The sequence below is a fragment of the Callorhinus ursinus genome, unplaced genomic scaffold, assembly GCF_003265705.2.
Source record: "Callorhinus ursinus isolate GAN/ISIS: 27379988/994484 unplaced genomic scaffold, GSC_fseal_2.0 scaffold34, whole genome shotgun sequence".
Taxonomy (NCBI): Eukaryota; Metazoa; Chordata; class Mammalia; order Carnivora; family Otariidae; genus Callorhinus; species Callorhinus ursinus.
The window spans coordinates 4,022,108-4,038,709 of NW_027397096.1; the positions used below are offsets into that span (position 1 = coordinate 4,022,108).

Below are 16,602 nucleotides of genomic sequence, written 5' to 3' on the forward strand. Positions count from 1 at the left end.
CTGGGCGCCTGGGTGGCTCAGTTGGTTAAGCGACTGCCTTCGGCTCAGGTCATGATCCTGGAGTCCCTGGATTGAGTTCCGCGTCGGGCTCCCTGCTCGGCAGGGAGTCTGCTTCTCCCTCTGACCCTCTTCCCTCTCGTGCTCTCTATCTCTCATTCTCTCTCTCAAATAAATAAATAAAATCTTAAAAAAAAATAAAAAATAAATAAAAAAATAAAATCAGTGCTGTGGGACACCTGGATGGCTCAGTTGGTTAATCAGTTAAGTGTCTGCCTTCGGCACAGGTCGTGATCCCAGCGTCCTGGGATCGAGTCCCACATTGGGCTCCTTGCTCAGTGGGGAGCCTGCTTCTCCCTCTGTCTGCTGCTTCCCCTGCTTGGGTGCTCTCTTTGTGTCTCTCTCTCTCTCTCTCTCTCTCTCCCCCCCTGACAAATAAATAATCTTAAAAAACCAGTGCTGAATGATTATGGAATTTTTCAGGGCTACAGAAAGGAGCAAAAGAATTCTGATCAGTGAATGAGTTGTGTACTTTGAATCTTTGAGAGGTTTAAAGGACTACTTTTTTAGTTTTAGTTTTGTTTTACAAGGCAATTCCTGAAATGAGGAAGCCTCCTGAAGCTCAGTTCAGAATTTTACTTCAGTGGGTGTTTACTCTAGCTATAAAAGTATTCCTCCAGCAGTGACTGTCTGTTCTCTCTTCTTTCTATGGATTGAGCCAGTATTCCAAATTTCATCAGCTAGTTGCAGCGATTTGTAGGGAGTAGAAGAAAGGGGGTGCTCCTCTTCCTCAGTAGGCTTTCAGTTTCTTTGTGGTTTTGAGGCTTAGCAGCCTGTCCCACTTTCAGAGACCCTTTAGCTTCAGAAACCTGGTAATTCCTTGGTTTTGTGGGGTGTGAGCCATAAAGCTTCAGGTTATAGTGAATCTCAGTGAAATGGCGAGGTCAGATGTTGGGATTTTTGCTAAGGTTACAGAAGCCATCACTCCAAATTGTTACACATCAGGGTTCCTCATTGTCCTCTACTTCTGCTGGCAGAGGAGAAGGGAGGGCCTAAATGAACAGAATATATTAAGATAGCAATTATGCCTTGTCCTCTTACCTTAAAATCTGCCTACTGCCAAATTAACCCTGGATTGCAGCAGACTAGAGGATAGAGTGAGGGCAATGTGTTAACTATAATATAAGTAAAACTTCATTCCCCATCTGCACTGAACTTATTAGCCTTTCTGAAACTTCACTAGATGTGTAAGGCACATAAACTCAAGGCATTGTGTTCAGAGAGAAAGTTCTGAGAAAGTAATAGACCAAATGAATATAGAATGGATATAGATGTGTGGATGGAAAAGTATGAGCCCACCCTCCCTCTGCCCTTGCTCAAATTTAAAACACTTGAGAGAGCAGAGGGACGTTTCCTGTCAGAGACCTGGGTGGGCTCTGTGATGCCCAGCTTCCAAAAGCTGTCATAGTACAAGTGTCCAAATGGAAACTGACTTAGAAAAGGTATGAATTGAGAATAGGTTCAGATTTAGAGTTCAGGGAAGAGCATGAGGATAGGAGGGGTAGAGTTTTCTGTCCTAGGATTGTTTGAGAATGAGAGAGACCCATGTTCAATCATTACTTTTATTCTTGGATATAGTTTCCTCAATGTAAATTGATACAACTTTTCCCTGAAAAAACAGTTTGACAAGTCGAACATAAAGTTTGCTTTGTCTTTATGTAGACACTTTCCCAGTGCATTCTTACCCTTACCTTGGTTAGAGTTGCTGGCTTTATAGTTTCATCTTGAAAGAATTTTCACTGAGGGCTGGTTGGAAAGTGTTAGGCTAGCCAAAGGATAGTAGAGTTTCAGTGCAGAGTGCTGATCTGGGACAGGCAATTCCCCAGATCCATAGGAAAGTCAATAATTACATTCACACTTAAAAAACAAAACCATGGCTTTGAATTGAATGTTTTTGTTGTATATAATAGTGTAAGAAGAGGGATATAAGTGGTCAATAAATACTGACTTGAGGGACAGCTATGGTATAGTGCAGTGTTTTTCAGACATTTTTGTCTAAGCCCACAATAGGGATTGCATCCCAGTAAAGTATATATAAATGAGATAATTGAAATGAGAATCATGAGACAATAAGTATTCTGACTTTGTGAATTTTTTTTATTCAGTTTTTTAAAAAAGGCTGGTCACAGTCTGCAGATTAGAAAATACTTTTCTAATGGAGTGAGCCACAAGTCTAGGACTTAAGACAGAGAATTTAGTATGAGGTCCACTGTCCCAGCTGCATATCACTGGACAGGTAATTTAAATCTTTCTGAGCCTGGGTTTCCTAATTTATAGAAGGGGAATGATACTTGTTCCATCTCAAGAGATTGTTCTAAATTTCAGAGGAAATTATTTGTATAAACTTGTTTCAACATATAAAGAACTATAAAATGTGAGGTGATAATCTGGTTCTGTTGGCAAAATAAAAAGTGATGTGGGGGCACCTGGGTGGCTCAGTTGTTAAGCATCTGCCTTCGGCTCAGGTCATGATCCCAGGGTCCTGGGATCGAGCGCCGCATCGGGCTCCCTGCTCGGTGGGAAGCCTGCTTCTCCCTCTTCTACTGCCCCTGCTTATGTTCCCTCTCTCGCTGTGTCTCTGTCAAATAAATAAAAATCTTAAAAAAAAAAAAAGTGATCTGAATTTTAGTAGGTTATAGGAAGGTGATAATAGCCAACATTTAAATAATGTTCACTGTATGTTAGGCACCAATATCAGGCACTTGAATGGAATTTTTTTTTTTTTTTTTAAGTAAGCTCTATGCCCAACGTGGGGCTCCAACTCACGACTTTGAGATCAAGGGTCTCATGCTCTACCAACTGAGCCAGCCAGGTGCTCCAGGCACTTGAATGTATTAAACTCATTTAATCCTCACAACAGGGGTGCCTGGGTGGCTCAGTGATTTGAACATTTGTCTTTGGCTCGGGTCATGATCCCGGAGTCCTGGGATCAAGTCCCGCGTCGGGGCTTCCTGCTCAGTAGGTGAGTCTGCTTCTCCCTCTCCCTGTGCCCCTGCTTGTGTGCTCTCTTGCTCGCTCACTCTCCCTCTCAAATAAATAAAATCTTTAAAAAAAGAAAAAAAAGAATCCTCACAGCAATCCCGTGAAGTGCATTTTACAGATGAAGTTAAGTGTCTTTCCTAAGGTCGTACTGCAAGTAAGCAACAGAGCTGGGATTTGAACCTAAAATCTTGTCTTAACTACTTTGATATAGTGCCATTTGTTAATCCAGGTTTCTTGGAGGTGATTTGAACTGTGGTTGACATTTATCTGCATGTGAATTTTCCCCTTATAAAAACTTATCAGAAAATGACTTGCCTTTGCCACTCACTTTTTTCCTAAGTTACTTCCTTGCCTCTCTTGGCTTTATGTTCAAGAAGTGAAAGCTAATTAGAATGTTATCCTAGGGATGCCTAGGTGGCTCAGTCAGTTAAGCATCTTCCGTTGGCTCAGATCATGATCCCAGGGTCCTGGGACCCAGGGTCGGTGGGCAACTTGCTTCTCCCTCTCCCACTCACCCTGCTTGTGTTCCCTCTCTCGCTGTGTCTCTGTCAAATAAATAAATAAAATATTTAAAAAAAAATAAAAAAAATAAAAAGAATGTTATCCTAAACTATATGGTCCAGGAATGAGCATTTATCCCCACAAAGTGCTATAATGCATTTAATGGTCAAATACAAACGACTTTATAATTTGTGTGTGTGTGTGTGTGTGTGTATATAATAAATTTTACAAAATTATTATACCATATTTGTCTATTGTATATACTCTTAACCTAGCATTTATATTATAAGCATTTTTCTTTGTTTTTAGATAATTCTTTAACAATTAAAAATTGAGAGGCTCATGCTAACTTTATTAGATGAATATCCCATAATTTATATAACCATTTCCTTGCTTTGGGACATTTAGATTGTTTCCACTTTCTACACAATTATGGGAAGAGAGTCATATATAAATCTTTGTTTGCATCTCTCATTGATTGTTCCTTAAATTAGATTTTAGAAGTGCAATCACTGTGTTGAAGAATATGAATATTTATTTTTTAATCTTTTTTTTAATTAAGATTTTATTTATTTATTTGACAGAGAGACAGCGAGAGAGGGAGCACAGGCAGGGGGAGTGGGAGAGGGAGAAGCAGGTTTCCTGCTGAGCAGGGAGCCCAATGCGGGGCTCAGTCCCAGGACTCTGGGATCATGACCCGAGCTGAAGACAGACACTTAACGCCTGGGTGCCTGGGTGGCGCAGTTAGTTGAGTCCGACTCTTGGTTTCTGCCTTCGGCTCAGGTCATGATCCCAGAGTCCTGGGATCGAGTCCCTTGTCAGGCTCCTTGCTCAGTGCAGAGTCTGCTTAAGATTCTCCCTCCCTCTGCCCTTCCTCCCCCCTTTTCTCTTTCTCTCTCTCAAATAAAATCTTTTTTTTTTAAGATTTTTTTAAAATTTATTTGACAGAGGGAGAGAGACAGCGAGAGAGGGAACACAAGCAGGGGGAGTGGGAGAGAGAGAAGCAGACTCCCCGCCGAGCGACGTGGGGCTCGATCCCAGGACCCTGGGACCATGACCTGAGCCAAAGGCAGACGCTTAATGACTGAGCCACCCAGGCGCCCCTCAAATAAAATCTTAAAACAAAAAAACAACCCAAACAAAAACTGTTCATGCTTATTTCCAGAAAGAATGTATCTATCAATTTAAACATCTCACTTTAGACTCAATCTTAGGAAACAAACTGAGGGTTGTTGGAGTGGAGGGCAGTGGGAGGGATGGGGTGGCTGGGTGATGGACATTGGTGAGGGTATGTGTTGGGTTGAACGCTGGGTGTTGTATAAGACTGATGAATCACAGACCTGTACCCCTGAAACAAATAATACATTATATGTTAATTTAAAAAATAAATAAAACATCTCAGTTTAGTGATTTTTCTTTTTGTAAAGATTTTATTTATTTGTTTGTTTGTTTATTTATTTATTTATTTATTTATTTATTTGACAGAGAGAGAGAGACACACACACACACAGCGAGAGAGGAAACACAAGCAGGGGGAGTGGGAGAGGGAGAAGCAGGCTTCCCTCAGAGCAGAGAGCCCAGTGTGGGGCTCCATCCCAGGACCCTGGGATCATGACCTGAGCCGAAAGCAGATGCCCAACCAACTGAGCCACCCAGGCGCTCCATGATTTTTCACTATATCCTTAAATCTGTATATTTTAGATTTTTTTCAAACATGTTTGTCATTTTTTAAGCAAAAAATAAAATCTCATTCCACTTAATTTACATTTCTTTATTAGATAGTTGCACTATTTCTTCATATATTTAGTAGTTGCTTATATTTCTCTATACAACTTTGGTGGGAGCCATGTCTTCACTCCCCTTGCATGGATTCAGATGTTGCTGTGGATCCTGTCCCTGTCACTGCTTCCATTCATAACTCTTCCAAACTTGTTCAAAATTTCGTTTAAGCTATTCTCTGTAGTTTGGTAAACTACCTTCTTATGCAGTGTAAATCAGTGTTACTTATTACAGAACAAACATACTGATCTGTAAATGTCTTTTGAAATTTCTAAATGCAGCAGTGAACTTTGATGAGGCACACTAGACTCAGAAAAGAAAGACACCTCTGTACCAGGGTGAAGAAACAGGCACACATGGTCCAAATGCTGTAACCCCAGCTTATTTCAGAATAACGCCTTCGAGTTGTATACCCAGAATGGGGGCGGCTAAGTGCCCGTAAGCCTCTTCAATTTCTGTCACCCTTCAGACTTCAAAAGACTCTAGACTCGGGGCGCCTGGGTGGCTCAGTCGGTTAAGCATCTGCCTTCGGCTCAGGGTCCTGGGATCGAGCCCTGCATCGGGCTCCCTGCTCCACAGGAAGCCTGCTTCTCCCTCTCCCGCTCCCCCTGCTTGTGTTCCCTCTCTTGCTGTGTCTGTCAAATAAATAACTAATCTTAAAAAAAAAAAAAAAAAAAGACTCTAGCCTGGGTTAGAGGGCCTGCTCTCTGGTGAGGTGATCCTGAGGCAAGGGAATCACTAGAGAAACTGGGCCTCTGTTGTACCTTGTGCAGTTGAGGGGAGGAGAAAGGGCATGAATAAGCAACTTGTTTAGCTGTTCTCTAAACATATGCTGCCAAAATTTTTTAACAGCCTGCTAAATTCTTAAAATTCTTTTTCTGTGTTGTAGCTGTGGGCTATATAAGTTTACAGAAGCTAACTGGGGAACTGCCTTTTCTATTTTTATCAAAATGAATAGTGTCTGTGGTCTGCCTTGTTTTGCGCTTTGTCAGGGCCTGTTGAAGGTCTTTTTAGACACCCTAAGACTTAAAATTGTACCCAACCTTGATATCTTTTTAACAGATTCCCTTTTTAAAAAATAGCTGGGTCTGTTGCCTCAGTTTCCCCGTTTGAGTTTGAGTTAAGTATTTCTCTGTCACTGGGCAGCTTTTCCTGTACTCCTGTGGGACTCAGGGCTTTGAAGATTAAATATTGCCACAAATTGTAACATTTGTTGAATTAATGTTTCTTTTTTTTTAAGATTTTATTTATTTGATAGAGAGACACAGCGAGAGAGGGAACACAAGCAGGGGGAGTGGGAGAGGGAGAAGCAGGCTTCCCGCGGAGCAGGGAGCCCGATGTGGGGTTCGATCCCAGGACCCTGGGATCAGGACCTGAGCCAAAAGCAGACGCTTAACGACTGAGCCACCCAGATGCCCCTGTTGAATTATATTTCACCTGAATAATAATTTGAAACTTTTTGATTCAGAACAAGTTTCTACAGAAAATTATAAAAGGTAAAAATCCAGTATTTGTGTCTTATCTCAAGGAAGCAGTTTCTTCTGGTTTTTTTGTTCTCCTTGTCTTGCTAGGCACAGTCCCAGGTACTTGTGAATAAAATTCTACCCAGTCTGACAGCTCTGCTTGTGATTATGAATGGGTTAAATGCAAAGGTCAGTCTTTCTTTCTAAGGTGATTCATCTTAAGTTCTAGTGATCCAGTCCTCATAGGCCTTTGGAAACTCAAACCTTATTACATACCATGATGAAAAAATGGCAGGTTCTGATTTAGCTGCCTACAATGAACACAGCCTGCATTTTCAGATTTTTAGGAACACTTATTTCTACTTAATGGAGATTAAAGTACAGAAATCAAATGATACTTCTCAATATAGTATAAATAAAAAGTAGTACCTGGCGGGGGGAGCACAGAGGGAGAAGGAGAAGCAGGCTTCCCACTGAGCAGGGAGCCTGATGCGGTGCTCAGTGGGATCACGACCAGAGCCAAAGGCAGATGCTTAACCAACTGAGCCACCCAGGCACCCTGGGGCTTTTTTTTTTTTTTTTGGTGGTTGACATCTTTATTGCTTTGGGGGTGCAAGGCAGGTGCTCAGGAGCTCTTGGTGGGGGTGGGCTGCTGCTTCTGGCTGCACAGGATGGCACTGGCTCTGTGAATGGCAGCCATGCGCAGATCTGGGCAGTACTTGTTCTTGCAGATCAGGTGCCGGATGCTGCCGAAGGTGGCATTCGTGTTAGTGGTGGTCCCTTGTAGGAGGTGGAGGGTTTTCGCTGGCTGGATCTCGGCTTCATGACCACCACTAACCTTTGCCATTGGCCACCAGCTCCACACCCACAGCCTTGCAGTGAATCGGGTGGAAGTGGTAGTGGAAGAAGCTGTGAGCCTTCAGGTTACTGGGCTTGGTGCTGTATGTCTGCTTGTTCCTTTGATCAGGAAGCTGGAGCAGTTGTGCAAGGACGTTCATTGCAGGTGGGTGGGCATGGCAGCAGCTCCTCTCACTATGGCAGCCAGAGCTGGAAAGAGCCACCTGGGCACTTTTTATCTCCTCTGGCCTCTCAAAGAGCCAAGGTACCTGCCCCACACACATGCACAGGCACTTGGCACTTTTATTATCCATGTCTTGAGGATGTAAATTCAGATAATTTCCAGACCCTGAGATTAAAGTATATGCTATTTTCTTCAGGAATGTGAGCTAGTGATATTTATTCAGTATCTATTATGTGATAATCTTGTTCCTGATTCTGTAACTTAGGATAAAATAAAAGGCTCTGGTTTAGAGAAGCTCACTCACACTCAGGTTGAAAAGTTAGAATGTCCAGGGAGAACACTTTCCTGGTACCAGAATAACACATTTCAAGAGAAAGCACTGGGTCATAGATGAGTTAAATAATTAAAGGATCCAGGAAAGAGCATCCTTGCTGAAGAAGAGAGAGTGCCTTTAGGGAGGGGGGTAGGTCGGGACCTGGACAGGAAAAGGACCTGTTGTCATAGGTTGTAAAGGGCAGTTAGTAGAGGAGTAATGTTTCCAAACCCGGAGTGGGGATGGTTTGCAGTAGGCGTGGTTCTGGGCTTTCAGAAAAGTAAGCCCTGGGCACCTCGCTGGCTCAGTCTGTGGAGCATACAACTCTTGGTCTCAGGGTCATGAGATCGAGCCCCATGTTGGTCATAGAGATTACTTAAAAAAAAAAAACAAAACGTAGGGGCCCTGGGTGGGTTAGTCGGTTAAGTGTCTGCCTTTGGCTCAAGTCATGATCCCAGGGTCCTGGGATTGAGCCCCATGTCAGCCTCCCTGCTCAGCAGGGAGCCTGCTTCTCCCTTTCCCTCCACCTCTCCCCCTGCTCTTGGTCGCTCTGTCTCACACAAATAAAATCTTAAAAAAAAAAAAAAAAGGTAAGCCCAAAGGGAACATTTGTTTTCTTCCCTGCCTCCCTAGAGTTGTGAGGTCACAATTCCAAGTGAATTTTAGCTCCCCTTGTAGGTTAAAGATAGAAAAGAAAGATGCCTTTGAGCAATGGCTGAACTTTATTCAGGTTGGATAATTAACGAAAAGTTGAATTTAGTTGGAAGTTCACAGTTAAACCTGGACTGACAAAATTACCTGTTGAATAGATTGTTTTATTGTAACAGACCATACAGGTGACTGACTTTGCAGAGTCTGATTGGATAAACATGTAATTTTTGCTGTATTTCGCCTTGTTTATTTTCCCCAGAGTGGTATTTTGGTGTTTCCCTTAGGTTTTAATGCCTAATTTCTTGGACCCCAGGAGTAAAGGAACAGGGAGAAAGCAGTAGGATAAAATTTTTTCCCTGTTATCAAAAAATAGTCTTTTTAAATAAGCCTTTAACTCACAGATGAGAAGGCTTTAATCGGAGATACTGAGGACTCTTAATGCAGTTTTGCGGTATTAATCATACTCTCTTCAGATGCGTGTCCGCAGGATTTTCACTGTTGGATATATTTTATAAAGTGAACTCAAATAAGGAGCATAACGTTTCTTAACCGGTGGTCACAGAGATGGCACTGGTATCAGTTTCAGTTTTTAATTAAAGACCACAAATGACAAATCTTTGAACCACAGCATGAATCAGAAAGTCGGCTAGTCAACCTTTTTTTTTGAGGGGGTGTTCTTTGTGAAGATGGGGGTTGCAGGCAGGGAAGGGAAAGCAGGAGAGGGAATTGGCAGAGAACTGTAGTGGGAGGCAGTAGATTGTGGGTGGTGAAACTGGGCTGGAAGTGATGGCTCTAGACCACTTCTCCTCACCCCAGAGCCCTGAGTAAAAATAAATCCCTTTTCTAGCACTTGATCTTCTCTCCTCTCCCTTCCCTACCTTTCAGTCGTCTTAAGCATGAGCAGGGACAAGTGGCACAAACACAACTGAGGTTTTCTTACAGGCACAGAGATAGTCCTAAGGTAGAGATAGTCCTTTATCAGATGCCACCCAGGAAAACAGAGTGTGACATCACACTCTAATGTAACCTCTGGCTGTCTTCTGACAGGGATGGCGGAGGGTGGGCATAGAGGGGAGCAGATGGAAGTACTTTTGGAATTTTCCCAGTGGGCACAAGGGGTTCGTTCCTTAATTAGAGGTAGTCTGGTAAATGCTCACACTGGTGCTAATGCCCCAGGAGAGTTTGAACACCTTTGTTCTGGGCTTACTGTAATATTATAGTCCCCCTGCTTAGGGGGCAGACCAGCTGGCGGCAGGAAAGCTGGCTGAGAGCTCACTTGGCCTGAGCTCTAGATTACTACTTGATTCTGTTTAGAAGTCAGGACCTGAATTTTGAGGTCCCTTCAGAAGGTAATGCTAGTGTTGATTTCTGGCCCTGCTTAGGTGCTTCTGGAAGTAACAATTGTAAAATTAGGGCACCTGGGTGGCTCAGTTGGTTGAGCGACTGCCTTTGGCTCAGGTCATGATCCTGGAGTCCCGGGATCGAGTTCCCGCATGGGGCTCCCTGCTCAGCGGGGAGTCTGCTTCTCCCTCTGACCCTCTTCCCTCTCGTGCTCTCTATCTCTCATTCTCTCTCTCTCAAATAAATAAATAAAATCTTTAAAAAAATTAAAAAAAAAAACAACTGTAAAATTATATCGCAATTTGCTTTTTAGAAAAAGCCAGGTGGTAATCAGAATGTGTAGGTGGTTTGAAGTTTGTTTTTTTTTTTGTTTTGTTGTTTTAAGAATTATTTATTTTTAGAGAGAGAGAGTGTGTGTGAGTGGAGGGAGGGGGCAGAGGGAGAAGGAGAGAATCCTCAAGCAGACTCACCACTAAGCACTGAGCCCGACATGGGGCTGGATACCAGGATCCTGAGATCATGACCTGAGCCTAAATCAAGAGTTGGATGCTTAACCTACCGAGCCACCCAGGTGCCCCTGGTTTGACGTTTTTAAACAAAAGTCCTGTGCTCTGCTACCAGGCCTCCAGAAGAGTACTTTATATTGTGCATATCTGCTTCTAGAATGGGTTCTGGAAGGAAATTGCGTCCTTCCTGTTTCATCACAACCCTTGTGACCTTGCCATATTCCCTGCCTTCCCTGCCCTAGCAGAATCTGATTCTTAACTTTGCTTGAAACTGGTCAAGGGGCTTGAAGTCTTCCTTAAGTACAGAGGGCAGTCTTTTAGAAGGGATGACAGATAGATCCCTGAACCATACCACCCTGTACGCTCCTGATCTCGTCTGATCTCGGAAGCGAAGCATGTTCGGGCTTCGTTAGCACTTGGATGGGAGACCCCTGAACTCTTAAAGGATCACAAATTGGTGGCTGTACCCTTAGCCGCCTGGATGATGAGTTTTCTAGACTTGCTGGGTGGTTTTTGTTGGGGACATCATCATGGAGGGCCCCAAGCTCTGGTATCTTTCTTCCTCATTCGCCCCCTCCTGTCCAAACTAAAAATTGACTTTTTGGAGTCTTTTTTTCTTTTTCTTTTTTTTTTTTTAAGTAAACTCTACACCCAGCATGGGGCCTGAACTCAACCCTGAGAACAAGAGCTTCATGCTCCACTGACTGAACCAGCCAGACGCCCTGACTTTCTGGAGTCTTTACAGAATTCATCTATTATTTTTGCTCCTACGTTCGCTATTAATAAATCCATTACTGTGTCTTTGCCACAGTTTAGCTGGTTTAATTGTCTTCTCTTCTTCTTGTTGAGATCTGGAGTTGTGGTTTTGAGGGGCAGTATGTTATGGTCAACTTGTAGGATCCACAGTCCCCCACCCTCATCTCTTGGTTGTAGGCATCAAGATTTAATGGGTATATCAGAGATTGCAGTGATCGTGCATAGATTGGTTCCTTCCAGAAAGTACAGGGGAAGAGTGTATCTGCAAGACAGCTTAGTGAATGTGTTCTCTGAGCCTCCGTCATCACAGCATCTCGGCTGTCCGGATGAAATACAAAGCAAAATGTACTTGGCTCGTTGGAGGGTCTGCAAGGAGACCACTGTGGCTGAAAGTCAAATCAAAAGGAGCAGTGGGGTTAGAAGATGAGGTCATTGAAGTAGTAGTAACAGATCGTGGTAGGCCTTGTGGACCTGTTAGGATTTTGTGTTCCAAGTGAGATGAGGAATCATTGGAGATTTTTGAGTTGATATGATTTCTAATTAAAAAAGTAAATTACTCTGGCTGCTGTGTGGAGAGTAGACTGCTTGATAGGGGCAAGGGTGGAACAGAGAAACCATTTAGAAGGCTAGTGTAGTAATCCAGGCTAGAGATGATTAGATGACAAGTGAAATTATTACCTGTCTCCAAGAAAGGTTGGGAGACCTAATTAAGAAAACCTCACTAATGCCCCTCATATAGCCCATCTCACAGTATGAGGCTCCAGTATTCGCTAATTCCCTTCCTTTCCTTGGATTTTGCCTTCTCCTATATTAGGACCATAGGGGAGAGGGTATTAAATAAAGAACAGCCTTCACAAGGGAAGGAATTGTAAGCAGGACCTCAGTCATTTGACCCCAACAGAAGCCTTTTTATTTCTTGAGGCACCGTAGTTGGCGCCTTGTGTACATTCTGTTATCCCGCCCACCGGAGACCTGAAAAGGCGGGGTCTGTGCCAGAACTCTGGGGCAGCTCGATTCTCCTTGAGGCATTCAGTCTTCAGTTCTCTCTGCAGTTGCTATCTTAGACACAGTTTGAGCAGCCTCTTTTTACAAAGTATCTTTTCAGCCAGGAGGCCTTGCAAGCTGGAGCTCTCTGATTCTCATTGCGACAAGGTAGTTTCACATACCTGAGAGGGCCCCCAAAGAGAGAGAAAGAGGATTTGTGGTCTTTGTTTTACACTTGAGCTCTTTCCCCACTCCTCTTTTGTTGGGATTAAAGCCTTAACATGCCACCTGAATTTCTGGGTTTTGCAGTATGGAAAAGGAATTCCATGTATTTTAGTACATTATACTTGTTTGAGAAGAGCTTGGTCCTTGGTACACAGGGAGCTTATTCCCTACAGAGGCCACATCAGGTCTACTTTCTTGGGTAGGTCTTGCTGGTAGACGTTACTGAGGAAACCATGCTGTCTTGACATAATGTCAGGATTACTTGCCTAGAGAGGGCTGCTGGCAGCCTACAACCTCCTTGATTTATTCTGGGAACAATGCAGTTTTTTTCCTGGTGGCCAGGAAGTCTAATTGTGTGATAGGCAATAGGAAAGCTAAATCCCCAGAAACTTACAGACTTTGCTTTAACAGTAGTTAATTGTGTCTCCTAGGATGCTTTGCCCCTTCTTCTAAAAGTGAGCTCAGATTACTGCCATTTCAAGTTGGACTTTGGGTACCTTTGCAGCTCATATACTGTACTGCTTCTGGAAATGTCTGACTGCTCCCGCCCCAGTCAGGTCTGTAAATAGACTGAGCCAGGACCTAGGAAGGCCAGCTCTCTTCAGGAACCCTGTTCTATTTTCAGGGAGAAGTAATTTTTCCCTTCACTTCAGTTAGAATCTGCGCTAGCCTTTCTCTTCCTGCCTTCGCTGGGGCACGGATGAGAGCTAGCATGCCCTGTCTCTGGCAATCCCGTGGGCCTGCCCAAAAGTAGTAGGGAGAGGCCATTTACAGGAAGTGCACATGCTGAAAGTTCATCCACAGCTGGTGAACATAAAAGACTTTATAGATGCACTTTATTTTCCAGTTATTTGTGTGGATAGGTATTTCCGGTTTTTATTTCTCCCCACCCATGCATCTGTGCTGACTGAAACATCATTTTAGCCATAGTAATAGTTGGGAGCAAATTGTTGCTGCAGATAAAGACATTGATGTATTTTTAACCAACATGCTGCTAATTAAATTGCTTTATCTATCGGAACATGGGCCTTTGCTACTCATACCCGATGTCCCCGGCATCTTCCTTGAGTGAGTTGCCTTGTATTCTGTGACCTTGTTCTTTCGTTCATTGCAGTGTGAGTGACTGTCCCATGTTGTGTTGATGCCAGTCTGCCATGCTAGCCTGTCTACCAGGGCCAGGTGACCTGTCCTTTCAGCTTCTTTCTCACACGCAGATGAACACTGGACTTCAGAAATGTAAGTAATCTGGATCCCAGGGAGGGATGTGACACTTATTTTGTCCCTACATTTGGGTAATCACAGAGGCACATCAGGGGTATGTTGACCGTGAACTTTGGTACCTCCAAGATATTCTTCAGCACAGACAGCAGGAAAGCAGCTGCCAGGCTCTTCAGCAATGTGGACACTTTTCTGATCAGAGAGATCCTCTTAAATACTAGAATTCCTCAGTGTATAACATCTGAATTACCATTGTTGCTGATAGCTATCTGTTGAGCCACAAAGCTGTAAGGAGTTTTACACAGTATGTATGTTACCCCTCAAAAAGGTGTTTCAGTTTGAACCCCCATGAGGAATTGAATGAAAACTCACACTCTTGATTACTTACTGTATCTCTGAAACGAACTATTTGCCCTTTTTTGTTGTTTTGGACTCTCTGAGCATTCTCTTCCATGGAAACCGTTCCCTTTGGCTTTGCTGTCTGCTGAACGAGTGACCTCAGTTCACAAGTGAAGAAGCTTTCACCTCCGGAAGGGATAGGGAGCTTTCTCAGCCTCTCTGGGTGTATTCCTGCTAATAAACCTACTCATAAGATTGAACGTTTGAGAACCTATTAGATTCCTGTCTTTTTTTCTTTTTCTTTTCTTTTTTTTTTAAGTAAGCTCCACGCCCAACGTGGAACTTGAACTCACGACCCGAGATCGAGAGTCACATGCTCTACTGACTGAGCCAGCCGGGCGCCCCAGATCCCTGGCTTCTGTCCCTGCACTACACTGACATGCAAGGAAAAGATTCTTTTCCTAGCTCTTTACTGTGTCCAGTGTCTTCAAGTATAAATGTTGCCCTAAATTTGGGATAGACTTTCCTTTCAGAGCAAAAGGCTCCTAGGCTTACCCCCCCCTTTTTTTAAGATTTTATTTATTTATTTGACAGTGTGAGAGGGAACACAAGCAGGGGGAGCAGCAGAGGGAGAGGGAGAGGGAGAAGCAGACTCCCTGCTGAGCATGGAGCCCGATGTGGGGCTTGATCCCAGGACCCTGGGATCATGACCTGAGCCGAAGGCAGCTGCTTAACTGACTGAGCCACCCAGGCGCCCCGGTGCTTCAGCACCTTTATGACGGGCCGACTGGTAAACTTCTTCTGTAAAGGGCCAGATAAGAAATATTTTAGGTTTTGTGGGCCACATGGTCCCTGTTGGATCTACTCAGAGCTGCTGTTGTAGGGCAAAGGCAGCTGGAGACTGCGTGTAAATGAATGAGTGCGGCTGTGTTCTGATAAAACTTTTTACAAACACACAGCTGTATTTTGGTCCACAGGCTGTAGTTTGCTGACCCCTGCTATCTTCAGAAGTTAAAAATGGTCTAGCCTCTTGACTTCCTTTCTTTGAAGGAAAATAAGACTCGAAGCCTGGCTAGTTCTAAAATTTGGCCAGTGAATCCGACTCACATAATGACAAAGCTGAAAGTAACGGTCTTCCTTCTGCAGCTGCCTGACCCAGTAGGCAAGCTATGCTCTGCTGCAGCAAGCTTTCCCCCCAGTCTTCCTCTTAAGAAATGGTACCTGGGTGATAAAGTTGTATGTGCTCCCTGGCCACTGAAATCTGCATGCTAACTGCATTTTGACTGGTCCTGGGGTTCCAGGGACACAACTGGAGAAGGAGGTATACTTGGAAACATGACAGAGGAGCTCACTGACTTTCTTCTAGGTTCCTTCGTGTACTCCAACAGCTGAACCCAGAGATGGGATATCAAGGATGAGTCATTTGGGAGGAAAAGCAAATTGGCAGCTTTATCTTGGGTGCTGACTTTGGATCTCCACTCCCTTTGTGCCCAAAGCAGCCTCAAAGTAGCCTCTGCCAACCACTGTCTTCAAATTTTATTCAAGAATTGAGATAACCTTCTTCCCTAGTTTCAGGCTTGTCTGTTTGGGGGGATAGTGTATTGGAATCCCTTTGTCTCACTTGTTGCTGTCTTTAACTATACCCAAGCCATTGCAGAGAAGAAAACCTGATGGTGTTTTAAGCTTACTTGCTTGCTTCTCACCTCTCCCAAAATGTATAAGAAAACAACTTCTGCCATGTCACTTTTAGCTGTTAGCATTGAACATTGAAGGTGAGATGGAGCATAAACTCTCTCCTTTGGGAGCTAGCACCATGGCCCTGCTCAGAGGCCAGGCCTCTCAGCTATAGAGACCTTAAAACCAGTTTTGTGACTCTGCTCTTCAGCCTTTTTCTGCCCCTCATCCTCAGGAGGGTCTTATGAGTTGTTAGAAACACAGAGCTTGATGCCTGGCGGGGCAGGGATGGGGTACAGATATGTATAGATTATTGTGCTTTATATTGTAAGGGCTCAAGGCGGGAGAGATGTATCAGGGGTCCGGAGTGCTTGGCCAGCATTCTGAGTCACCTGGCTAATCGCTTTCCCCGGCTTAACCCACTACAGGTACAGAATCACAGGATTCTGACTCCAGCATTTCCTCATCTCCCCTTCCTTTGCTTCGTGTGTAGGAGGATGTAATGTATTTTCCATCCTAGATGTGGCATTTGCCGTGGGGCAGTCTGGACTAAGGAACATTTGGGCTTTGGTGGGTCCTGCACTCGATAGAGGACCACAGTTTGGGTTAGGTGGATACCCTCCTAGAGCTTTTCTAGATTGTATATTCCATGATGTCACTTGCTTTGAGAATTCTTAGCTGTTTTGGAACTTTATTTGGCAAAACTTCCTCTGACCCGTCTTTTCACAAGTCCCCAGAAAATGTGTTTTTGAACATTCTTTTCTTCATTAACCCCAAGCCTCTGCTCTTACT

General features: G+C 43.8%; 1 protein-coding gene across 3 annotated transcripts in view; it reads left to right on the top strand.

Annotated features, from left to right (window-relative positions):
• Positions 1-16,602, top strand: part of FAM222B (family with sequence similarity 222 member B) — a 76,103-nt gene that overhangs the window by 51,153 nt on the left and 8,348 nt on the right. For all 3 annotated transcript variants that reach the window (XM_025851164.2, XM_025851166.2, XM_025851165.2), the window contains exon 2: positions 13,694-13,815. In XM_025851164.2, the coding sequence (XP_025706949.1) occupies positions 13,734-13,815 (82 nt within the window). In that variant the 5' untranslated portion in view covers positions 13,694-13,733. The remainder of the gene's footprint in view (positions 1-13,693; positions 13,816-16,602) is intronic.